The sequence below is a fragment of the Rhopalosiphum maidis genome, chromosome 2 (assembly GCF_003676215.2).
Source record: "Rhopalosiphum maidis isolate BTI-1 chromosome 2, ASM367621v3, whole genome shotgun sequence".
NCBI lineage: Eukaryota > Metazoa > Arthropoda > Insecta > Hemiptera > Aphididae > Rhopalosiphum > Rhopalosiphum maidis.
This window is the reverse complement of record NC_040878.1, coordinates 49,424,955-49,447,332: the sequence shown is the minus strand read 5'-3', so window position 1 is coordinate 49,447,332 and position 22,378 is coordinate 49,424,955. Positions and strand designations below refer to the sequence as shown.

Here is a 22,378-nt window from a genome sequence, read left to right as displayed (position 1 = left end):
CAACGTCAACGAAATGATATAATATATTATTGTTTTTCAGATTAATGCACATTATACAACTTACTACTACTGAAGAAAACATTGTATCTTAATAATACCTTTTTTTTCAGTTTTAAATCGACGATGCTGTGGGAACCGCTTGCGCATTACTTCCACGGATCTTAATAAAAGCTACATAAATAAATAGGTACCTAAGTCAAAATATAGCCATTTGCCTTTTATACAAGTACCTACTTGATATATTTATGTTTAATCGTTGTTTGCGTGTACCTCTATACAAAAATATTTTTATTTCGGATGTAGGTAATCATAGATTTCCTTATACATATATTGTAATACTATGATTATCGGTAATATAATTTATTATAATTTACCTATAAAGGCTATAAGCCTATAACCAATGCAAAATCATTCGCACGACAATAATTAACGGGATTTATTTTTCAATTGTATAACACAGAAAATTTAATATTACGTTTTGTATTTAATTTTATATTTTTTTTTACATTTTAGAAACTTGCATCTAACGCCTATGTTTATATTAAATTAAAATTTATGTATTTCGAATATTTTTAAAGGTCATGTGTATTGTATTATGCAATTGGCGACTGTAGCGACTCGTGGTGTCTTTCGGTGATCAGCAAACCAGTTCGATTGATCAAAAATCAAAATAGAGTGCTGACTTGATAGTTAGGGCTCCGATGTAGTCCAGACGATAGACATTGATTATCCGCGAAAGCCTACAATATGTCTTCAATAATTATTTTCGGCAGTCCACGGAGGAGACCTCATCATAAATGCAAAGTCTTGTCTCGCTGTCGATTTCCCTGCAGGTTTGTACATTTGAATTGGTATCCTCAATTGTGTGACGAGACGCATATAGCCATATAATATACTGCAGGGGCATATTTATGAGGGGCTGAGGGGGCTTCAGAAATAATATGAAATCTTTCGTTTTGTTATGAATTGTTTAATTTTTAAACATTTAAAAAATGCAATGCGAACAGTGTTTCATTTGATAACAACGATAAGAAAAATAATTTCAATGTAACTTAATATTGACATTATACTTAGTTAGGTTAGGTTAGACGCCTATTATTTAGTACTATTTGTCAACATTAATTGCTGTCTATTATAAACGACGTTCGAATAAAGGAAAAATAGATAAAAGATAATATGGTAAAAGTTGATTAGTGAGTTACGATACTTTGGTTAGTCTCACCTAAAATGTTATGAAATTTAGTATATCGTTGAAATCACAGTTTTGACCAATAAAAGGGTTACGAAAATTATAAATAAATAATAAATTTTAACCACCGATATATCCTATATACCTTACCTATATTAATCGAACACTGAATGACCGATGTGGCGATGTCCCCGTTAGTTGAGGTCCTTCCTGCTGCAGAAGATCACTAGAGTGGTATACGTATTTGATCGTGCAGAAAAGATTTTTAACATATATATATATATATATATTGTAAACATAGGTAGGTACGCTGGATTTAATAGTTTCGCGGGGATGGCGGGCGAGCAGTATTTGGACGGACCATAAATATTCATTTAAAACCGAACTCTGTACACGCGGGCGCTTAACTGCCGCGCTATTATATTATCCGCGTATGTACATATAATATATATTTGTGCAGTGTATCGCCCGTATTCAATTTTGTTTTTACACCCTCACGCGATTTCCCCCTTGTCGGGCCTGTAATGTCCACAGGGACTAGGTTTACGCAGACCCGTAAGCACAGGACACGCACACAATGCCGTTTTATCCACGCACCCACCACTCACGAGTACATGTATATAATAATAATAATGTGTATATACACGTTGAGATCGCATATTATGTAATACAATGTCACCGTGCAGTACATAATATTATTATATGTGTCCTTATATATATATATATATATATATATATTATATCAATTATATTATACGAATGATTTTTCTATCAACTGTACCTAAACTATAAACAACAACAACAAATAATAATAATAAAGAAGAACAATTATTGTTATTTTTTTTCGTGATTAATTATTATTATACATACTTACGCTTACTGTTTACTTCCGTCACAATAATGTACAGCTTCCGTTTATATACGTTTCCAAACGTTGGTACATCGTGTGATTGAAACGTATAGTAATCCTAAATTACCATTACATAGGCGATAGATGCAAATAGATGAAATTTTAGAGGAAGAAAGGGCAAAATAAAAAGTTTCTTAAAATTTTAGATGAATAAAAATTTTCCACAAATGTAACATACTATTATGCTGAGTATTTATGATTGATATTTATAAATTCTTAAAAAATATAATACAAAAATACAAACACAATAATTAGGTACAATGTATAGTCATTTTATGATTCTTAATTCTGGAGATATTTTTGTCGTTAACATAAAAAATTGGAAACAGATCCGACGAATGATTAAAAACCGATAAAAATTCAATATCGATTGGTATTCCTCCTATTACATGCTACATTAAAATACATTAAATATAATATGTACAAAATTAAGAAAGCAAGTCATGATTGAAAATCATAAAATTGTTTATATCATAATTTTCATAAGTATTTGTTTTTTTTTTTTAAATATAAATATAAAAAAATGTAAATGCCATATTTTTATTACTAATTATAAATAGTATTATAATCTGTAACCAATGTTAACCATTAAAAAACAAAAATCTATTGATATAACTATATAACTTTTATTGAAAACGATCAAGTCGTTCAGAAGATACATGAATTATAACAGACGCACAGAAGAGTTATGTTTATATATAATATAATAATTTGTATTTTTGTGTCGTTTACTATAGTTGGAAGGCGTGGGGCTACGCTCTATGTTTTTTTAAATCGCTATTAAATGAATAACTGTTCAAGTCCACCGAAAAGTGTATGCTATTTGTGCCTATATGTATTTTATGTACATTATATCTGTTTATTATAATATATAGTATAATATATATCTTTATGTATATCTTTATATAATATAAAGATAAAGTGACGAAAAAAGTATTCGCTAAGACATGACTCATCTGCGATATTAAATGTTATACCGCGCGTTCGAAAAGCACTCGCCAACAAAGTATGGTCGGTCTCGTTCAGCCAAGTCTCTTTTTCCCGTAAAAATTCACTTTTAATGTAAAAAACACACACACGTTTCAAGAAAACGGGTCATTCCGAGTGGGACGGACTGTCGTGCGATTCATTACGTATAGCACAATATAGCGAAGGAGACTGTGTATACCAATATGACCGTGGCCACGCATTATTTTTAGACGTGTGTCATATTCTATAAACGTATTAATATACGCATACAGTATGGTCAGTATGGATCTATTTCCGAGTTAGATATCTCCAGTTGCCGCCGCACCCGTGAGCGTATATAAAGCGACTACGGTTTCGAGCGACTTTCAATTTTCGTCCGTCAGCCAAAGCTCGAACAGACGTCCACCTGTTCCTCCGCGATAACGCATATTTTCTTTGTTATTGCAACGTGTGTATCCTCGTAATACTCATGTCTTTGGAACGTGCCGTTCGCGCTAAAGTAAGTCGTTCTAAATATTTTACAATATCGTCGTTATAGCGTAATTACATACAATATTATATCATATATATGTATATATTAGTATATTGTCGTGAATGTCAATGGCGATATTTAAGTTAAAATAGATATATTATAATGTGTAAAACGATTTTCATTTTTTTTTTACCCGACATAGCTCGCTTCCAAGCGAGACCCCCAACAAGAAAAGGAAGCCCAGGAATGGATGGAAGCAGTATTGGGATATAAATTTCCCAAAGGCTTTCCATTGGAAGAATACATTAAAGATGGCCAAGTACTATGCAAACTCATCAACACCATTAGCCCTGGAAGTGTACCCAAATACAACACTACCGGTGGACAATTCAAAATGATGGAAAACATTAACCTGTGAGTCATTATGCATCACAATTTTTAAACAGAATATTTTTCATTTAAAATTTTTTTTTCACGAGACTGTTTGCTATCGAATATAAAAATAGTGTAGATATGTATCCGGTTAAAGTGGTTTGACGTGTTTAGTTTATATTCTTGCATCGAAAAAACTACTCTAGGACAATTTTTTGATTCGATTACTGTAATTGAATATCAACAATATAGATTTACGTGGATCAAAAATTAAGTTCTTAGATCGATTCATCATTACAGCATACGATTTCATTTCGCGGTGAATATAATAATCAAATTCGAACAGTGTCCCACGGGTTTTGATTTTTTCACCGCATAAAGCTAGTAACATTATGGTAAATCCACCCCATCCGTATACAATATAAATAATATTATTATGTATACTGTAAATACGTCAATTAATCGAAAATCTTGTACTTTGGATATGAGTAAACACAATATATTACAAGCAAACTTTTGCAGAGCATTTTTGTTGTACACATTATTGTACTTAAATACGTATCATATTCGAAAACAGCTATGTATAAAGTATACACGTTTCGGGCGACAATGGCGACCATCAATAACAATTAAACGGCTTGTAGACTATTCGTTTAACTTTTGGCGTCGTGTCGGTTCTGTGTGTCCCTACCCCGAATCAGAGGTAATCGCGGGAGGTGGTTAGATGAAGGGAGCGGTAAGAACTTATTTGAGCCATCTCCTCCACGAACTTTTCGCTGTAGAAAACAATACTATATTATTATTATATTATTAAGTGTGCACGTGTTTATACACGTGTTTGGAATCGTGACCGATAGATACAACAGACAATAAACGGTCGAAAATTAAATATTATTTGTATTTTGAGTATAGACAGCTTATATAAATGTATAATGAACAAATCTCGACTAATCTTACGCCGTTGCTGTAGCGCGAAATTATGTATGCGAGTGTAAAATTTTATCGCAACTCCAACACGAATGTCGCTATATAAACATCTCAATATATTTTTGAAGAGTTTTCGGTGAGAGAACTCGCGTTCTTACATACCCATAAACGTTTCGAACGGGCATTTTCTGACATCAAATTATATTTATTTTCCCCTCTTCGCGAGTAATATAAAATATTTAAATATTTATCCATATTCCATATAAAATTATTGTATGTATACACACGTACTGAATACGAACCAACCACCAAACTGCCTGGACGGTTGAAACAATAATTTTACGAGGCGTTATTTATTCTGGGACCGCGCGTGCATTTATAATTTCAGGATCGTATATAGTGTATAGTGTCACGTTAAGTAAATTTTAATGTTTAGAGTTCTCGCGGCAGCGCAAACTTTTATACACGTTTATATACACGCGGTGAGATAAACTTTTAAGCGCGTCTCTACAGAGTGACGTTACGCGTGAAAGTTTTTCGAGTCATAAATCATAAAGTGCAGCGCGTACATAATAATAATATATAACGTTATACAATATGGGAATTGTGCTCGGGTGCGGCGGGCAAGAAGTTTCTATACTTCAAGTCTTACAAGTTATAGGTGCGAAGTCTGTCGTATATTATATATGTATATATACCAACGAACGCGCACCGCGTGTACATCTATATATAATATTATAGCAAAGTGTATTATATATATATATATCGATGTCGACATCGTATTATAATCATTTATCGATAATATATAATATTATATAAGTATGGCATCTGAACGTCGCGTACTTTACACATCGACATCATATACTTATACGATATATATGTTATAAGTTTTTATGTGTCTGTATAAAGAGTTACAACTTACGTTAACCGCAACGACGACGGTGTATGGTGTTGCTGTTGTGACGGCCGAAAAGAGGCGTAAACAATAATTTGCTAGCGGGAGGGTGTGTTCGCTGTATAATACAATCGACGGTGAGGGTGACAGATTTTTGATCGAAATACTATGTAATACGCAGTGTTTTATTTTTAGCCAGCGTGTAACCATATTATAACACTATATACGCGATATCGTAATTATTTATAATGTGTTTTCGCACTTGCAGTTTCCAGAAGGCCATCAAAGCATACGGAGTCGCCGACATTGACGTTTTTCAGACCGTCGACCTGTGGGAGTGCAAGGACTTCTCCCAAGTCATAATGACGTTGTACGCTCTGGGCCGTGAGGTGAGAAAGCCGATCATTAAATAATATTACTCTCGACATTGTCACATGAATAGTATTCTAAAACGGACTAGACTATATACATAGTATTATATATTATGCGCGTTGAATGACCATTATGTACTTATATGATACTGTTGATTGTGTGATCGTGTAGACGTACAGACACGCGGAATGGAAAGGACCTTACTTGGGACCAAAACCTTCCGAGGAAGCTAAACGCGAATTCTCCGAGGAAACACTAAAGGCTGGCCAAACCATCATCGGGTTGCAGGCTGGACAAAACAAGGGCGCCACGCAAGCGGGCCAAAACATAGGCGCTGGCAGGAAAATCATCATCGGCAAATAATTACACTACACGAGTACCATTTAATATAATATAATATTATAATAATAATTTATATGATATATTATTTATGTTCACACATTTATAAATAGAGTAATGCGTTGCGATTTATCATCTGGAAGTCGAGCTTACAGTCGAGGTGTAGGTCGTTGTAAGCGGTTATTATACTACTATTGTTATTATGGTGTGTGTGTCGTATTATCGTAATTATTATTAAAATAATATTATCTGAGCGGTATGTGTGTAAATGGTTTTAAAATAACGCATGAATTATGTCCCATTATATATTATATTGTTTCCACGCGGCATTATTATTAAATATCCTACTTGTTTTTTTTCGATAACCGTTTTTTACCTATATATTATATATATTATATTTATCTTGAATTAAAAAATATATATATAATAAAACAAAAGACGATCATTATACATTTTAATTTTATTATACTTTTATACCCATTAAGATTCTATGCCGTGAAATTCTTCATGTGCACTACGTTATTAAAATAAGTGAAAAAATACATTACATGATCAAAGTAAACCATCGTATATATATAATAATAATAATAATAGTCAATCTAATATCATTTTAATTATAATCGAGACACATCACATTACTCATATTGATGTATAGAGCATTAAACTATTTTTGTAGTATAACAATAATAATTTTGTACAATGTTTTATGATTTATGTAAAATGTAATATGTATGTCATATCGCACGTCAGTGGTGGTGAGCGCGTGTCAACAATTTCATTCACGCTTAAATTTAGAACCATCTGGGCGTCTGGCGAAGTAAACGCGGTGAAAAAGTCGACGAAAGCCGACAGGATTGCTACTATACTGCTACAGCTGGCATCTGAACGAGAATTGTCGATTTTCTGGCAATCGTCGAATAAATAATGTTTACGCCACCTACTCTTTTCACTCCCATATTATAGTAAATAAACTCAACAAAGACATTAAAAATGTATATATATAATTATTACTTTTATAAACATAATTTATTATAATAAAAATAAACATCATGCACAGTAATAAATAATAATGTCGATTGAGTGAATGTTATTTATACGCTAAAAATCAAAATAATACAATAGAAATGCAAAATTCACAGAAATTACATTTAACATATTAATACTAATATTACTATGTTACTAAGTTAATATTATTATTGATGTCAATTTAGTTTTTCGCCGAGGAGTGGAACAGGTTTAAACTGGAATAATTCACGCACATTGGCTATTGGGCCATTTGCAACTAGCATATAGCTAACATACTACCTATGTGTATGTACATAAATTACTATGCGTTATGATTTATGACCGCAGTTTAATCGTAAAAGAGGCAGGCAAAAGTATAGTCCTGTGAGCCGTCACATGAAATGCCTTTAATAATAATAGGCACCCATTAATCAGTGCCATGTACATGTTTTGTGCGAGCAAAATTCTAGAAAATGTTTGAGATAAACGCCGACATGTTTAGTTGGTGAGATTGAATAATATTGTAAACAATACGATTTTTTATAACTATTAAGCATATAATATTATATACTTATTAAAATAATGAAAATGATTGTTAATAGAATATTCATTACAATTTACAATACTGATTAGTGATTTGTTTACAAGCATAGAACAGGTCACCGATACGTATTAGTAGCACAATAATCATAGCAATGTTATATACTATATACTAGCTACATAGCTAGGTATAGGAGCTTTTTACAATATTTATTTATCCCTAAAAATATTGCTCTAGTTATGCCTATGGTTCCGGTATAAATGAATGAAAAATATACCAATGAGTCTGCGATCGAGAAACGGTAAAAAAAGTATACTAAATACTAATCTTGTCCACGCTCTCGATAGGAGTAAAATGCATCATCCTAGTCTCGTAGATTTTTTTATTTTGTATTACGCATTTCTATAGTTATAGTTCAAGTAAAACTATTAAAAACATGAACAGTCCATGGCTCAATTTATTTGGATATATCCATGGATCCACGTGACCATCTTGTTAAGAAAACATTTACTCACGTCTCACACGTATTATAATATACTGTTATATCCACCTTACAAACGTAGAACATAGCAAATTGTACGTTCAGAATATTTCATTTTACTCTGTTATTTTTCATATTATAGTACGTATTTGACATAAAATACAATTTAAAAGTAAGGATTTATTAAATCTTTTGGGCCTCAATATAGGTATTTTTTGATATTTTAATTTTACAGAAAGTTATGGGCGTTTTAAAATTGTTAATTTCTATCGTAAATCACAATTTTATATTTTATTTAATATATATAATTATTTTATTAAACTACATTTTAATGAAAACATCTTATTAAGTTAACATTTCAATGATGGGAAGCCATAATCCCACACTATTTTGAATACGGCACAACTGTTAATGTTTGCACGCAAGTAAGTACTTATTTATACACAACCATAATCATATCTAGATATGTACTTTTTGTATTCAATATTTATTAAAGTGGTTGAATATTTTGCTATACCTACGGTTTCATTTTATTATTTTTTTATTTTAGCTATTGCCGAGGGAAATATATATCTATATATGCGCTACGCGTACCTGTACCATTATAATATAGAGGTACGGTAATAATTTATTATTGCATATATAAAACTAACGAAGGCTAACGAAAAATAAAAAAAACCACCCGAACAACGTGTTAATCGTACGATATATTCCCATTCTCTCGCGGTCTGAATATAAATGTTAATTATACACACAAATACAGACTAATACACACACAAGCGTGAGTGCGACTCGTGTTTTTACCGACGAAAATATGGAGTGGAGGTGGCCTGCTACAGAAATTAAGGATGGGTAAATTAAAATTTTTGATTTATACGTTATATATACATATATGTATATACGCTATATTATATTGTATGTGTACACCTCTACAACAGGCGTGCATCGTTCTCAAAGGGATCGTATTTATACCTGTTTAGTACCTAGATATACCGCCCGTCGATCACTCATTATATTATAATGATATTGTAACGACCAATTTTCCTCAACTTGATCGTCGTGCACAGGTATCAATGATTAATATAGGTAATAATATAATATATTAATACTTGTACGCGAATGTATGACATAATATTATTTATAAATAGGGCTAGACACTTCATGCCCTTAAAAACCTTAAAATATGCATACATTTATGCCCTAAAAAATCAAAAAATATGTTATTAAAATATGAATTAAAAAAAAATTATATTTGTAATAAATAATTAAACTAGTAATAACTAATAATAATATTTTTAGATATGATAGATATTTGAGATAATTATTTTCTTTTTTCAGATTTGTTTTCATCTTATATTGAGTTTTTGTCTAAAACAAAAAATTTAAATTGTTTTGAAAACAAATTAAATTGAATACATTTTTTCTATTTTTAATATAGTACTAATTACCTTGAACATTACATTGGACTATAAGATATTTTCTTAAGTTGAAAATTTTAATGACCATCTGTTATCAACCAAAATATTTTTATATTTAGAAAAGGAACTTCCACGTTTACGAAACTTATTGGTATATGGTGCAAACTTAAAAAATGGTAAGTCACTTCTACTAATATTTGCAGGCAATCCGTCCATAGATTAATTTTGTCTATTTAAAATACTCGGTGTAATTTTTTTTATTTTCGTATCATTATAGGGAATCACGTGTGTGGTATATTGTATATAAGTAACAATACAATTATAGTGATTGGCGAGAAAAAACAAAAACTAATTTTAAAATATTTATATCCGGTTTAGGAAATCTATTTAAAATTAAGTTTTTTTTTCATAAAATTAAAAAACTTACTTCTTCATATAAAATATAATTGTCAAATATTCACTTATAAAATGAAAAATGGTCAAATATGCAAAATATGCAGCTATATAAATTTTAAATATAAACTTGTATTGTTATAAAACAAATTTCTATGTTACTATTAGCTATGTTTTTAATGATTATTTAAAAACATGCAAACTTCTAGAAGTCCCGAGCCCTATTTATGAATATAAATTCATAATATACTGCACTGCAGAAAGAGCCAATAATATTTTGATGAATAACTTATCCACCCAAGTGTTTTATACACCCCGAAAAAAGAATTTTTTAAGCAAGTGAAAATGTAGTACCATTGGAAAAAATAGGTTGACTTCGCATAATATAATATTTTATTATTCTCAGTTTAAAACTAAAAAGTCTAAGAAAACTTTTTAGGTATAATTGATTAATTATATGCACTTTAAATTATATCATTTAATATTCTAATAAGATAAAACCTATTATATGATTAATTATTGTTAAAAAAGTGTACATAGTTTAATCAAAAAGACATATTTGGAAAGCACATTTATATTATAAATTTCAAAAAATTTTCATTAAACTTTGTTCAACCAAAAAGTTTTGTCTTAATTTGTTATTTTAGTTTTTTATATATATAATATAGAAGACACACAAATGAGGTCATAAAACTTAGTCGTATTACACTATTTGAGACAAGAAATTCACTATTGTATATTACCTAGGTACGTAATAAATTAGTTTTTAAACAAATCACGTTTAATATGAATATCACGATAGTTGAAAAATGTGGAAATTGTCACCAGTCATTATTTATGTAGGCATAGAGCAATATTGTAAGTTCCACATATTTTTTGATAATCGATTTTAAGGCTACCGAACGATTATACTTTTTTGGTCGATTGATTGAGAATATTAAAAATATTAATAATATTCCCCACTAACCCAAAAATAACGAATATAATTGAAACAAATTTACATATATTTGTAGTCATATACTCATAGTTATAATTTATAGTTAGTAATTATCAACTTATAACAAAATATAGCTGTATACATAATAGGTTAACAAATAATACGGTATAATAAGTTACTTATATTCCAATTTTTGAATAACGTTAGGAAATATATTCTAAATACTTTTATAAATTAACTATATTTTGTATCACGTATCATAATTATTTTTAATGTTTTATATTTTGTTTTTTATTTGTTTGGTAATTTTTTTTTGTTTTTTACAAAATTCTACTCAATCATTGATTCGAATGCATTTTCGAATTATTCATAACTTTAAAATTCTATTTCGCAAACAACATAAAATATCGAAAGAACGTTTATAACGACGTTATACACAGTAAAAATGTGTTGTGTTTAAAAGTTATGTGAATGTTATAATTGAATTAAATAAATAAGGAGCTTAATTACTTATAATAGCTTAAAACAGATAAAAGAATTATAAAATTCGTATATAATTTTCAAAAAAAAAAAAAATTAACTGTAAGACAAGTATTCATTATTAATACAATATAAGTATATTGATTGATAATGACATTTATTGGTATAAAAGTATACATTTCTTTTTTGGAATAATGTATTTTAGCTGATAAGATTTATTCTTCTTCTAAAGTTTATAAAAATCCGTTTAGGACTACACTTTCTACACTCTCTTCCACCTCAATTTATCCAACGCTTCTTTCATAACCAGTAATGGGTTGGTTTTCTTCAAATCTCTCTCAACTACATCGTACCATCTCTGCCTCTTGGTCTTTTCCCCACTTCCTCGTTTTTGGCGATTTTCTTAATGAGTGATCCCTTTGCTCACCAGAGAATATTTATTGAAGTTCAGCAAATCATCGATTACCATACTTCAGATTACATTCATAGTCAATCGGTACAGGACAAAATATAAACATGAGGGTTACAATTTTAAATTTTTATTAATTTTATTGTATTTATTTATTAATTATTGATTACAATATTGTTGTATAGATACAAGTATTATAATAGATATTATTGATATAAAATGAAAATGACTGTGTCGTTAGTAACGACATCATAAATTTCTAGGTGATACTAATAAAAATGATGTGTATAACAAATAAAAACTATTAATAGGTACAAAATATAATATATTGTTTTACATACTAATATCATGTGCATAAATATTGTTGCCGGCGTTTAGTATAGGCAAAATAGGTACTGCAGTGTTCAATATTTTTATTTATTACATTTTAGCTTTTCACGTGTACGTTCGTATGTATACTCATACTCGCATTCCGGTACCTATACTGTATATTAGTGTATTACCTGCATTACGATACACTCAACTGGTTTCTCACATAGGTACTAGTAATTAGAATTATTCTCTAAATTCAAAATATTGAAGACATAATTATTTATTATATTAAAACAAATAATATAATATGTGTATATTACAGATTATAGTAGGAATATCGTACATGAAATTTTTAATCTAAATTCTAGGGGCCCCTTAAAACCGAGGGCCTCTGTGAATTGCACACTCAACACTCCCGATAATTGCGCCACATGCGGTTCGCTGAGAGATTGTGGTTCCCCATTCATCATAACGCGCCGTTCACCCATTCCCTATTAACGAATCTCCACTATTCAGCTCCAGTCATAGCGTGAATTACATTCTCTCGATGAATGGATTATAGTATTCATCCTATTTTGCATATACAGTCGAATACGGGATTATCTGAACAATATGAAAGATAGATAAGACAATAAATTGCAATTTTATCAAAATGCTTTGAATTAAAACAAAATATATGATAAATCGTCAAATAATTCCAAAAATACCATTATAGTTATGAATAAACTATTAGTTACTTATTATTTTTTATAATTAGGATCAGAGTAAACAAAATTTATAAATTTGAATATTATAATTATATACATTAGTTTTATTGTTTAATCAGTAGATCTATTTAACATTACTTTTTCAAGGGTGTTATATTTTTAATACAATAAAAATATAAATTATAGTAAGTAATTATCATCTTATAAAAAAAAATATGATTGTCTAAGTGCGTCTTGACAGTAACTTGAATGAGAAAATTTCTTCTACTGTGAAGCAAAATATATTCACCACATTTAGTCTCATCATAATTTGAATGTAGCGTGGCAACCATTAATAAAAAATAAACAATATTAAACTAATATAACATTTACTTTTAAAATATCATAAAGATATATTTAATTTAAAGTTAATTATAAATCAAAAACTAGTAGGACTTGTGCGCCCTAAGCGTAACAATAATTCATTATACAAACATGTTAAGAGCCGGTACCGGGAAAAAAATAGGATTGAGAAACAACAACAAGGTAAACCGAAATATGAATATCTAACGAGAATTAAAAAAATAGATTCAAATGACACATTAAAAAACACATAATTCAATATCCAGAAGATAAGAAATGATCGCGTACAATGGATTTCACTGGCTGATAAATTTTACATTGAGCTGTTGGATTACGATACGTATTTCAATTTTATAAATTTAATCTTCTACCTGGACGATAGACGACAGAAAAAATACAAAAAGTACAAATGTGGTCCCTCTATCATATCAGAATCTTCACTACTATCAAATCTACACGATTTATCGAAGTTCATTGAATCGCCGGTTGATATGCTTCAGGTCGCATTCATAGTCAACCGGTACAGGACAAAACCTAGCATAAAAGACATGATGAATCAATGGTTTATTTTACCGGAGTATAATTGGTTATGGGTGGCCGAAGTGATTATGCTTGGTGCTCTTGCATTTGACAGTAAAACCCAGAACGGTAACGATGACAGCGACACAATAGGCCAGAATCTGCTGTGTTCTGGTACGCGGGCGGCGTATTTTATTGCTGCAATGGATCTACGAAAATTGCTATGGAGTACCTTGAGAAGGCAAGAACCATTGCCAAGGCCCTAATAAATTGATATTTCCATCATATTGAAATGAAAGTTGGAAAATATGAACAGTTTGTTAAAGAGCCATACAGCGTGTGGACGTTGGCATGTCTGCATCTAAGTTATATACTAAAAAAAAACCGCTATCCGTCAAGAGTCAGAGAAGGCGCTGAAGACATTATATTACGCTCTAAAATTGCTAAAAGCGTCGAGTGAACCCGATAGTAAACTAAGGGTTTTAATTGCGGAAGTGTATTACGAAATAGGACTTAAATACAAAGAGATAGGGGTTCAACCAAGCTTTCAGTACACGCTTTTCATAAATGCGTCATATATTCTGGAAATGTTCATCATGAATTGGATCTTATGACGAAGTTCATGGTAATGAGGGCCAGTGAAAACCCACCGAAAAATTAGTCTTATTTGGAGTTGAAAGAGGAAGCAAAAAATAGGCTAAACCTTTGTGTGCTTGTCGAAGCGATTGTTGCGCTTGGGATCGTAGCACAGAAAAAAGAACGGTTTGAAGGTTTTCACCATTTTGGAGTGGCTAAATGGTTGAGCAAAAAAAAGATAATCGAGTGAAATTTTGATTATTTAGATATAGAAATTGCTATATTCAATATGGCTATCTGTTGAACGCAAAGATTATTTCAATTGTTTCCTGGAGTGAATGAATATGAAGCACGATTCCGGATGAATGAACGTGATCAGTGGACATATCCCGAAGAAAAAATGATGTATTGTAAAGTCAAAAAGGAAGTACGAGAGTTGCATGAGTTGTTTGAATTCCACTTCGACGATTCGGACGACTACGAGGAGTTTTTGAAAGAAGAAGGCGAGGAGTTTAATGAAAATGATGATGACGATCAGTTATCTATTTCTTTAAACTTCTCTATTTTTTTTTTTATTTAATTCTGATTTTTACATAGTTTCAAGTTGTTAAAAAAAACGTTTTTATTAAAAAATTATGTTTTTAAACATTATTATATTAATATAATAAATTAATTAATATATATTAATATTATTATTATATTATATTTTTTTAAATATTTTTTTTAATAAAAACGTTGTTTTTTAATAACTTGAAACTATGTAAAAAATCAGAATTTGAATATATATGTGTATATAATTTAAGCATAAAAATGGGGGTAAGCATGTTTTAAAAATCCCCTTGTATAATGAATCTTCCAGTATAGGCACATTACCACTGGGTTTTTAGTCAACTTCTTTTGATTTTTCAACCTGCTTGCAGCCACCAGCATATTTTTTTATTCACTTTAAGATCTACTTATAAATTTTGAGCTTCAGTCTGTAATTCAATACTATTAGCTACTCTAGAAATTATAGAGATAAATATAATTTTATAGTTTAATTATTATAAACTTACCTGTAATTTCTATTTGTCCGGAAAATAAAAAATAATTTATATGAATAAATATATATATATATATATATATATATAATAAATATGGTTAATATATGAGTATATAAATAACGTATAGTTTAGTAATAGTATGGTATAGTACGTTGTACTATTATAACGTAAATATTTTATTCTATTTTTTAAATTTTTTTATTAAAGTGAAACTTTTTTACAGAGGGTACAAAAAAAACGGCGGTCGGGTATGGTCGGGCCGTCACGATCGAAAATTCATACAAATCGATCCAACCGTTTAGGAGCTATTTTGTAATTAAAAAATACAGTTCTGTTGAAAATAAAATTGTAAAGTGTATTATTTTTTTTTTATTCCAATACACACCTAATATCAGTTGCATGACTATGACTGAAAGAAGTTTCACTTCATCCGCGCGTACTTGTTATTACTCGCACATTTTATTTTTATTGTGATATTATTATATAATATTTACATTGAAACATAGAAATATCTATCTTATTTTACCTTTATACTTTTGTGGTGGTGGTAGGGAGTTAAAATAACATATGAATAATTTAACTAGAAAATATAAAAACATATAATAATCTATAACATAGATTCTATATACCTAGACAAAAAAAATATTTTTAAGTATATTACTTATTTAAGAAATACTTTTTAATATAGATAGCCATGTCTGTATTTTTTTATGCTTGTAGTTATATGATTTCCAGACGTGTGGAATATATTTTGTTTTTTATATGTGTAGGAATTAAGTTTTAGTTATATTTATTGCATTTTTTATTTTGTATTAAATTTTGCAGTATTATTATAAATATAATAAGTATAAAATTATGCAATGTATATTGATAGTAAATTTGCGAATCAAAAAAACGTACAATAAGAAAAAAATTATTATTGAAAAGCATAGTGGTTTTTTTTATCAATATTTCATAAATACTAATTTATATAGCTAATTTAACATCATCAACTTTTTTTTTTATACGAATAAACCTAACCTATACGTGAAAATAGCAGCTTTCTTTTCTCGTTATTTATTTTAAATTAAATTAACTGTTGTTTTACAATAAGAGAACACCGCGACAACACGTCGCAATGATTTATAGTCTTTCTTCTCTTGCTGCAAAGAAAAAAAATTACTGCGTATACGTATTATATGTATATTTTTTATTTCAACGATAAAACTTTAGGACTGCGCTGCATATGCCCGTTGGAATTTACAAAGAAGCTGCCAAATCCTTGACACGATTTACGTAGAAAAACAATTTAAAGGGTTTCTGCGCCCATCTATTTTCGACGATTTCAAAACAAAAATATACTTTTTTTTAACACAATTTAATTATGTATAATAACAATGTATCATATTAACACTTATTTATTTACTTAATAGTTAATTTTTATATAATATTGGTTATACATTTTAAAATTGTACTATAAATAAGAGAAAAAAAAACTTAATATATTATTTTAAGAATAACATAGTTTGTAAAGATATAATTATATTAATTTTAAGTAAAAAAAAAGAAAACTTAGGTATAAATTCGTTTCTTTTTTAATGATAAAACATATTTTTTATATTTATTTATTTATGTACTCGTATTATTTTTTGTATTTCTTATTCTTATTTTTTTATACCTCATGTGGGGGAGGGACGGTAAACGCGGTAAGAGCCGCTAGGTGAGCACTACTTATTTGTAATGATTGAAAACACTCGAAATTAAATAAATTATATATTATTATATTATAAATTGGTAATATTACCTCTCCGATCCTTGTAGCGACTTCCCTGTTGAAACCGTGATCAGCGTCTGAGGTATAGATGAGGTAACCGATTTGTATTTTTAAAAAATTAGACCTTTTTCTCTGGATCACCAATGTTCATTTTATTTAACTTTTTAATATACGTCAACACACGTATTTTAAATTATTATGACAATCGTTTACAACTAATTTTTACGATTACGTCTCTCTGCATAACACAATCTACGTAGTCTTTTACGCTTGCCTTTGAACGTCTTGACAAAAAGACAATATAATAACACGTATGTGATCGTGACTAAAAACTGGGCTCTTTATATCTAATGTTGTGTGTGTGTGTGTGTGTGTGTGTGTGTGTGTGTGTGTGTGTGTGTGTGTGTGTGTGTGTAATATCTTATCGTTATATATTTTTTTCCTATTCAATAATTGTAACTTATTCTCAGAGCTTAAAGCCGTAAATTTTAAAAACCCTTAACCGGTTATGTAATATTTATTCGAGGTTTGGATAGCGGATATCGCGGGTAATCGATTAACAAAAGTTTATAAAGTCGTATACCAAAAACCATTTATCAACATTTCTGAAAATCGTTCTTTTAACGATACCCGGTAACCAGTACAACAAGGAAAACAATTTTTGTTCCAATTACCAATTATTTATTTTTATTTTAGTTTAATTTAGTGTTTGTACTTTATTTAGTAGAAAAATATTCTAGTCGTTAGTAATATTGAAATAATGGATTTATGATATAATTATAAAGAAAATACGTACATGCCACACGGGTAATGCCGTAATACTATAAATACCGTTTACGTTAATTATAAAATATATTGTACCTATATTATAAAATTTTATATTTTAAATTAAAAATCATAAATTTATATCTGAACTAATTATTTTATATAACCGGTATTCCCTTATTTGGCCATTTGTATAAAAAGTCTAAAAATATTTGGAAATTAATGCTACCATTATATTATATATATATTATTATAAAAAGCAATTAATTGCTATTAATGATTAATGGTAAGTATTACATACTGTTAAGTTATGAAATATGAATTGATTATGAAAAAAAAATAATATATTTATAAGTAAAAACTTTTTATAGTGGTGATGATGCATAAATATTGAATATCTCATATTGAAGAATTAGTTTAATAATCTAATAAATAATAATTATTATCATTTTTAAAAATGTAAAAGAGCTAATTGCTAAGTAGTGTAAAATATGAAGTTCTAAACCTAAGTTATACCAAAGAAGACGAGATAAAACCGAAAAAGATTAGAATGATAGATTTTCATTTTTCTTATTAGATATTTTAGATATTTAGATTGTATAACCAAGGCCTTAATTGGAAATTAATTTCGGGAGGGGTTTTAATCAAAAAAATTGTTTTCTAATTTTATTATAATATTGTATAGATTATAATTTTACTACCACATAATATAACATGAAAAAAATTGGAGAGAGGGCTTTGAGGTACGGCCTTGAGTATAACTCATTTTATATAAAGTGTAAACACATCGTTATAAATAATTCATATTTGATAAAAATATATAATGTGAAAAGCGATATTTAAATCGTTTAAAATTGATAAATGGTTATTTAAATTTTTTGGAAATCGTTAAAAATTGGTAACTGGCTACCACTTTTTATTGTGGTGTTGGGTAATCGGTTACTGGTAAACGAAGAAAAAGAAGAAAACAGGTAACCGGTTCTAAAAATTTTCGGCTCCTAACGGAGCAGATTACCAATAATTTTAGAAATGGTTTTAAGCCTTACAGTTATTCTTATCCATAATGGATAACAATTATTATAATTATTTTATTACACATTATAAATTTAAAAAGGATATGATGGCTTAGGTCCACATCAGCACATTCCTATGTCATTATTTAGTATACGATTTGTATGAATCTATCGACTTCTGTTTTGTGCCAATCACGATAACTAAAAATTCATGTTTCAGTGTTATAGTTTATAGTATTGTACGTCAATTTTACGAATTTGTACGATCCTTGTTCGGCGCCTACTATGTTTACTTAAAAAATGTTTGTCACTTATTCCTTAAAACCATACACAACTCGAGTAATTGAATTTGTCAGTTTTTTCATTTTTTCAATTGTCATTCTTTAGTAAATAATTTTTTTATAATATTATTAAGGCCTTTTTTTAAATTTACGTGACCGTCATAATTAGTATACGTACTAACGTTTATGTATTTCAGCATAAATAATAGGTTAAGCAAAAAAACATATTTAGAATAATTGTTTTTTTTTTCATGTGAGTTTTCTATAACATTAATATTAATTATCCAAATAATAATATAATAAGTATTACCGATAATTCTGAACAAAATACTAAACATTAATAAACATTACTTACATTGAACAGTTTTCATTTGATATTTTTTTCATTATTTTAAATACACAATATATATATGCTGTAAGGCAAGACTTCATATTATGATTTAAAAGGCTGATTAGGTAAATTTTTTTCTAAAAGTAATCTTCTTTGAGGTTATAATGTCTTCCATTCATCAGCAGAAAATGCAATTACAAATTTTTACTTGTAAAATTGTCATTACTATTCAACTCATCAGTAGAATCACAATAGCGTATAAGTTTTTTTTAACTAAGATATTATAAGTTTACAAATTAAATTTGAATAAATATCTAGCTAACCACCATTATCGTCTAAATTAACGAGTATATGAGTATATTAGTTTTGAGCGATACTATCTGGAGATGTAATATTGGTCAATTCAAGTTTTTCTTTTTTTTTTGTTGTATCCTTTGTAAACAAATACATGCAGATAATTGTTGAACATGCTACATACGATTATTTAATTCAGAACTTATAATTTGTCATACATGGTTTTAAGCAGTGGTGTAAGAAGAATCGTTAGGTTTATTTTTTTTCATTGAGGATAGTTTATTTCCACATAAATTGTTTGTGTGCCAATTTTGAAATTTTCTTTTTGAATACAAAAATAATTATGGATATATGTTATTGATGGTATTATAATATTATAACGAAATATAGTTCAAAATGACTATAATTTAAAAAATAATTCTAAAATTGTATCAATGTATAGGTATTGTACAGTAAAGTAAGTATACTACCATAATGATTAATGAAAAACATTTAAATGAGATTAACATTTATTTCTACTGTTACTATGACTGTCAGATGTCACTAAAATATTATTTAAAAATTGAATAAAAAATAAAATGTATCATTCTTATATTGATAACATTGTCAATTTCATAATGTATTTAATTTTAATACAAATAATTACCAGTATTTGAAAATTAAAGTTTTATCTAACAAGATATGTTTTTAAGTTACTACAATAGCCACTAAACGGTGATCGTAAAAATGTTAAAAACAGTCGAACAAATTCATATACATTTTGTACTAAATTATGGTGTAGTTAAAATTTAAAAATATATACTTTGTTATCATGGGTTGGGCTAAAATCACATCATCTTAACACCTATTATTATATCTACGATAATTGGAATACTAAGATCGTATACAAATTCTGAAAATTTTTATATTAACTCATATAAATTACATATTTAATATTGGTGAAGAAAATTTTCAAAAATAGTAAATGGGCGGACCAGATGTGATGTATGTGAAACAGCTTCTTTGTAAATTCCAACGGGCATACTTCAGTAGATTCTTTAAGTTGTATCGTTGAAATAAAAAAATATACACATTATACGTATACCCAGTAGTTTTTTCTTCTCAAGTTAGGCGGACTAATAAAAACTATAAATCATAGCGACGTGTTTTCGTTGTAGTGGTGGTCTCTTGTAAAACAACAGTTAATTTAATTTAAAAATGTATATTATACAAACAATGACATAAGAAAGATGCTGTATTCACGTATAGGTTAGGTTTATTTGTATAAAAAAAAGTTAATATTATTACATTAGCATATAATGGTATACATGATATATTAATAAAAAACCACAACAATTTTCAATAATAATTTTTTTTTTTATTGTACATTATTTGGTTCACAAATTTATTATCAATACATATTATATAATTTTATATTTATTATATTTACAATAATCCTGCAAAAGTAAACACAAAATAAAAAATGTAATTAACATAATACACGTTATAATATTATTACCTATATACTCATATATTAAACATATTTATATATTTATTTATTCGTCAAAATTATTTTCTATTTTCCGGACGAATAGAAATTACAATAATAATAATAATAATTATTATTATATATTATATACTATGCGTTCGATATAATATAATATCACTATATTATTAATTATTTTACCTAAGAAAAATTGTTAATAAAAAAAAAAAATTGTTACAACTACTACGATAATATTAGCGTTGTAATGACGAGGAGATACGATAAAGTTAATTAGTTTTAATTTTTACCTGTATGGCCTGTATGGGATAATTATATTAGTGATTAATTATTAGTCTCGTTTATTTGAATAATTGTATATAATAATATTTTATGATCGGTTATTATTTTTTCGCATATTACGGGTTGAAGTTTTAAACGTGTAATATCATGTGTATTCATTACTGCCTAGCATTTTCCTAAACATATTCGTTTTCCAATCAATCGTGTTCTTCACTCCGAGTTTCCACCCCACGGTAGTTACATACACTTTATGTTATAATATGATACGCCTATATTTGTGGTAATATGACGCTGGTCATTATAATAAGAAAAATTCAGGCCCGGATTTGGTGGTTGTAGGCTGTGATTTATGAATAATTTGTTGTCCTTATAATTTATTATAGCATTTAAAATAATATTAATGTTTTTTAACATGTTATTTGTGAGTATACATTTATTGTACAAGTTTTTACATTTCAAAACAATAAATATAAGCCCAAAATTATTCGTCTTGATAAATAATAAAATAATATTTTCAACTATTTTCGTTTACGTTTCACATACCTATAAAAAGTAAAACCATATAAAT

The 22,378-nt window shown here is 28.4% G+C and overlaps 2 protein-coding genes across 2 annotated transcripts in view; one reads left to right on the top strand and one right to left on the bottom strand.

Annotated features, from left to right (window-relative positions):
- Positions 1–3,405: 3,405 nt before the first annotated feature.
- Positions 3,406–6,893, top strand: LOC113553579 (muscle-specific protein 20). Its single transcript, XM_026956968.1, has 4 exons — positions 3,406–3,567; positions 3,743–3,954; positions 6,003–6,123; positions 6,278–6,893. Exons 1-4 carry the CDS (start codon positions 3,538–3,540, stop codon positions 6,467–6,469), a joined length of 555 nt encoding a protein of 184 aa, XP_026812769.1. The 5' UTR covers positions 3,406–3,537; the 3' UTR covers positions 6,470–6,893.
- Positions 6,894–21,675: 14,782 nt separating this feature from the next.
- LOC113554503 (paired mesoderm homeobox protein 2B-like) overlaps positions 21,676–22,378 on the bottom strand; it is a 43,739-nt gene continuing 43,036 nt past the window's right edge. The window contains exon 5 of the transcript XR_003405270.1: positions 21,676–22,353. The gene's annotated coding sequence lies outside the window, so the exon portion shown is untranslated. The remainder of the gene's footprint in view (positions 22,354–22,378) is intronic.

Excerpts from the sequence above, each read along its gene's own strand:
- LOC113553579 (XM_026956968.1), top strand. The coding sequence starts at position 3,538 with ATGTCTTTGGAACGTGCCGTTCGCGCTAAA. Across the intron at positions 3,955-6,002 it reads ATGATGGAAAACATTAACCT|TTTCCAGAAGGCCATCAAAG; the intron begins GTGAGTCATTAT and ends TCGCACTTGCAG. Across the intron at positions 6,124-6,277 it reads TGTACGCTCTGGGCCGTGAG|ACGTACAGACACGCGGAATG; the intron begins GTGAGAAAGCCG and ends GTGATCGTGTAG.